This window comes from Sinocyclocheilus rhinocerous, unplaced genomic scaffold (assembly GCF_001515625.1).
Source record: "Sinocyclocheilus rhinocerous isolate Xijiao unplaced genomic scaffold, SAMN03320098_v1.1 scaffold2050, whole genome shotgun sequence".
In the NCBI taxonomy this organism is placed as follows: domain Eukaryota; kingdom Metazoa; phylum Chordata; class Actinopteri; order Cypriniformes; family Cyprinidae; genus Sinocyclocheilus; species Sinocyclocheilus rhinocerous.
In genome coordinates, this window is record NW_015661574.1 from 378,695 (window position 1) to 383,604 (window position 4,910).

The window sequence follows — 4,910 nt, forward strand, 5'->3', positions numbered from 1 at the left end:
TTGCTTTAGCAATAGACAGCTTAAATACACCATAAGTCTTATTGTATAAAAGTTTTCACCCCCCTCAATGAAAGTCTGTGGGTTTGATAGTTTGGTTTACGAAAACCATAAGCCGGATCAGTTAGAAAAGATATAGCAACCGGAGTCAGACCAGTCTGAAGGTCTGACCCGAGTTTGGTGGTTGTAGCTTTAAAAGGCTAGGAGGAGATAGATTTTAAAATTTGGTCTCAGAAGAAGAAGTAGTAGCTTAAATAGGATTTCAGTAAGTTGGCTTTTTCAAGCCAACTTAATAATACAGACCAAAGAAAAATATAAATAAAAAGATAAGTCAAAAGATTTTTTCTACACAGCTATTTATTTAGGACTTTAACAAGCTCTTTTAAACAGATTATTAATAATATTCATATTTTATAAGTGCAGTTTTGTGAAATTCAGTTGGTTGGCTAAAAACATCACATTTGCAATTTAAAATCTTATGAAAATATTATTTTCCTGTTCTTTGAATTAGGGAAAAGGTGCATTCATCAATGTTAATGCAAGTTATAGACAGCACTGAGTGGGAGGTCGGTTACAGAACATGGAAATACAATCTTCTAGTCTGTTCCTATATTGTTTAGTTAGTTTTAATTTTAAAAGAATTAAAAGATTTAATTTTAGTTGTGACATATAGTGGTATTATTATAATGTTGGAACAGCTGTTATCGATGTCTTCAAATGCATAAAAAAAAACAACTTTCAGACGCATCCCACTGTAATAATGAAATAAATGGCATACCCTGTTGCAAAGGGAGGTCTAACAGCTGAAGAATAACACAGAAAATGACTTGCGTGTGACAGTAATACAGTCACGTCGTAACACTATGATGCCAAGCGTTGTGTGCTATGTAGCTTTAATCCAAAAGGCTCCAAAGTGTTAGTGGTGAATCTTATCTTCACACCCTAACATTCTGCATGAGACTGAAATGAATAGCTATTTGCCATGGTGGTAAAACCTCTGCCCTGACTGGCTGTGAGAAAGGTAGGTGTGGCGAGGGGTTGGTTGAGAAGAGCTTTGAAATGTAGCCTGTACAACAAAAGGAGAAAAAAAACAGAATGTCACTTTCCTTATACAGATCTTAATCAGATACTGCATTTATTTAATAAGGAAATGTACATACATGCTATAAATAAAACGGTATTCTTGGTTTGGACAGAACTCACCGCATGTGCTTGTTGTGAGGGCGTTCCATGTGTAAATGCGCCTGGGGAAGCTGGCCTTGGTGGATGTGCATATGGTAAGCCAGACTGTCCAAAGAAAAAAAGCAAGACATCTATGCCCAAAACATAACAAGTAATCCTACTATTTAAGGCTAAAAATCAATTAATTGCAAATAATGCAGCAGGAAGACTAAGTTAATATAGATTTCATTAATTGGCTTGGCTCTGACCTTGCCAGGAGGGATCTGGACAGCAATAGAAGCAGTAGGCAGCAAACCTGCAGCGCTGACATGCAGAGCCTGTGGATGCATGGGCCTCAATGAACTCTGAAATCACAAATATGAGTAATGTTTATACAGACATAGGGATCCAGTGACACTCTGCACTCAGCTGTCCTTCCTTTGGTCCCAGTTTATCAGAGTTTACATCCTGACCAGCCCTACTTACTGAGTCTGTGAAGCCGGACTGCTGGTTAGCATGTTCCAACTGTTTCTGCAGGGGAATCCCAGCGCTGGGGATATAACCTGGAATGAAAGTAGTAATGCAGAAGGATTGTGAAGGTGTCTGCCAAAAAGACGACGGAGAAAACATTTATGGGGGACAGGCCCTGTTAAAAACCTTACTGAGCTGCCTTGCTGTCTACATACACTACAGTTCAAATGCTTGGGTTCAGTAAGATTTTATTTTTTTTTAAGGAAATTAATACTTCTATTCAGCAAGGATGCATTTTATTAATTAAAAGTGACAGCAAAAACATGTATTATGTTACAAAAGTTTTCTATTGCAAATAAATGTTCTTTTGACTTCTTATTCAGCAACGAATCTGAAAAAAAAAATGTATCACGGTTTCCACAAAAATATTAATGCTTAATGTTTATTTAGCAATTAGCATAGCATTAATGTTTCTTGAGCACCAAATCAGAGTATTACAATGATTTCGAGAAGTATCATGTGTCACTTATGACTGGAGTATTGACTGCTGAAAATTCAGCTTTGCTGTCAGGATTCAGGAATAAATGATATTTTAAAATATATTAAAATAGAAAACAGTTTTTTTATTTTACAATATTACTGTTTTTACTGTATCAAAGTTTGATCAAATAAATGCAACCTTGGTGAGTGTAAGAGACTTCTTTTAAAATATTAAAACCAAACTGACCCCAAACTTTTGAATTTGTTCCAAGGTAGCATCCTAAATAAAATTGCCCCTTAGGTGTGACTGGTTTAAAAAAAAACACTATTTATGCGCCACAACATTAGTGGTCATTTATCGCCACACATATTTAATTAAATATACTATTTCATGATAAAAGTATGCAACACGAACTCATCCACACACAGACCAGAGGGGAACCGTCAGGGTCCTCTAGGCCCTCAGAGAGTGCCTAAACTATTGTAAAAACAATATTTATCATTTTTAAATATTTTTTTTAAATGACAATTTTTAATAATCATTTCTATTTTTATTTAAGCAACTCATAATTTGACAATCACCATCTAAATAAAATAAATACAATTTCTGTGGAAATAAACTCCAGCTCTGAAATCAGTGGCGCAGCAAGTCAGCCCCGGGCCCATAAGCAAAAACATTTGTACGGGCCCCCCCCCCCAAACGTTATAGGTTAATGTAGGCTTCAACACTCCTTTATTGTTGTCTTCTCTGAGGTAAATAACATTACATGACTATTCACAAGCTGTTTTATTGACGGTAGCCTAAAGATGCTTGGAAATTATTTTTAACGTTTTCAAGTCTATTCATTATTTGTAGCACACCAGCCATCCAATAATCTCAACAAACATGTTTTGTTATTTTAATATAACACAAATCATAGCCTTTAAATTGTCAATTTGATCACGAAATACAAACAATAAATGTGTTTCTCCGCTCTTTAATGTGACGTAAGATCACTGTATTCAGTTCAAGAGGCACGTGAATCAATCATCTATTTTTCTATTGGTTCCAGCACGAGATAAACATGAATGAATATCAGAAGACATGTTGAAAAAAATCAGAACAACTTGAAGGTCTCATGAAGGCTGGAAGTGCGAATATAATGCAATTTAATGGAAAACATGCGAGTGGTGCTCTGTGGCGCGGCAGGATTTTGAACAGCACCCAGAGTCGCAGCTGGGATTCGTGGACAGTCGCCGGTGGCGCCACTGGTGTGCGTACACTCATACAAAACAATGTGTTCGAATTTTAAAAACGTGGTGCGGTGCGTCCAGTGTGTGACCTGATTAAGGCTGGATTAGCCTCTTGTTTCAAAGGTGGAATTGTCAAAAATGACTTTTAGAAGAAGACACCGTAAGCTAGGCTGGTAGTTAGTTTTTTCCCCGAGGAGGGTAGGGGAGAGGGCCTAGGTTCAAGAGTCACGGGTTACTACTGACACAGACACGTTACACACACCTGGCTGAGAGGTGAAGTGACTGTGGACCGCATAACCCTGCTGCTGATGGGGCAAGTACTGCATGGCCTGGAATGCTGATGCACCTGGAAACAGAAAAACAGAACATCACAACAACACATCACAAATGTACACCCTGTTCAAGAACACAACAAGAAAATGAACGTAAGAACCTTTTGAGTCTTACAAGCAAATAATAACACATATCCACATCTAATCATAAGAACTGAGGGAAAATACAAACAAGGTACTTCTAAGTTGTGAACCACTGGCATAATTGGCTGGCACCGGCTGACTGGAGGCAAAAGGTGATGTATGCTGCGGCTGGCTGACTCCATATGGGCTATGACTCGGCTGGGCTCCAGAGTACTGGCCATGCTCTGTTCCACCTGCACTGAATCCTGGCTGAGACTGGAAATGACGCGTCTGAGAAGGTGGCAAGCAACCAATCATTTTTTAATGAACAAGCACACACACACCAAAGAAATCCAATCTGTGAGTGGTAGCTGAACTGGGTGTCCCGCATTATTAAAAATTTTTTGGTTTTGTTTGTTTCAGGTACAAACAGATTGATTTACATTAAAATATCACACTCACAGAAATGACTGGCGACTGGAAGAGCTGTTTACTGCGTTCCCCAAGAAGAGCGCCTGAACGCCCATGACTAACCTGACCCGCTGTGTGAAAACAAGTGGTGGAGCAAAATGAAGTCATTATTGAAGGGCAATTCTAGTAGAGTCTAAATGACAGTTACAGCTTTATACTTCTTTGACAGATCACTGAAGATGTCAAATAGTGGTCACCTTGCATGCTGAGAAGGTGCGGTCCACTGTGGATGGGCATGTTTGGCTGGTATGTTGCCGAAGTCAGAGTTGTCATGTCACTGTAAACATATTAAACAAACTGATTAGCAAACATGTCATTTTCAAAATCTGACAACTTTGGATAATAAATGCTAAAAATGCTAAAAAAAGTGGGCGTGGTGTGGAGCGGAGGAGAGGAGAGGGGAGACGGACAACACACACAGCTTCGCGTTCAGACAGTTTCATTTCGCTCCCATCGAGTTAAAAATACAAATAAAGGCACAGCCATTTGCACTCTGCATCGAAAACATATATATGAACGTGCTGTTGCACCTCTGAGAACTTTTAGTGCTTATTCTGTGGCGTTTATATAAGCTTTTGATGGGTTGTGTCACAGAGCTGTAAAAACGGTTATGCTCACCAAGTGAATGAATCGCGTTTGTGCCGAACTCTTATTACAATGCAAAAACAAACACTCTTCTTCGATCCATGAACGTTTCTCTCA

At 38.6% G+C, this 4,910-nt stretch overlaps 1 protein-coding gene across 3 annotated transcripts in view; it reads right to left on the reverse strand.

Moving 5' to 3' along the window:
* Window positions 1-413: 413 nt before the first annotated feature.
* LOC107726390 (G protein pathway suppressor 2-like) overlaps window positions 414-4,910 on the reverse strand; it is a 10,412-nt gene continuing 5,915 nt past the window's right edge. For all 3 annotated transcript variants that reach the window (XM_016535950.1, XM_016535949.1, XM_016535948.1), the window contains 8 exons: window positions 4,406-4,485; window positions 4,200-4,279; window positions 3,854-4,028; window positions 3,605-3,688; window positions 1,645-1,721; window positions 1,428-1,523; window positions 1,201-1,284; window positions 414-1,063 (listed from right to left, as the gene is read on the reverse strand). In XM_016535950.1, the coding sequence (XP_016391436.1) occupies window positions 971-1,063; window positions 1,201-1,284; window positions 1,428-1,523; window positions 1,645-1,721; window positions 3,605-3,688; window positions 3,854-4,028; window positions 4,200-4,279; window positions 4,406-4,485 (769 nt within the window). In that variant the 3' untranslated portion in view covers window positions 414-970. The remainder of the gene's footprint in view (window positions 1,064-1,200; window positions 1,285-1,427; window positions 1,524-1,644; window positions 1,722-3,604; window positions 3,689-3,853; window positions 4,029-4,199; window positions 4,280-4,405; window positions 4,486-4,910) is intronic.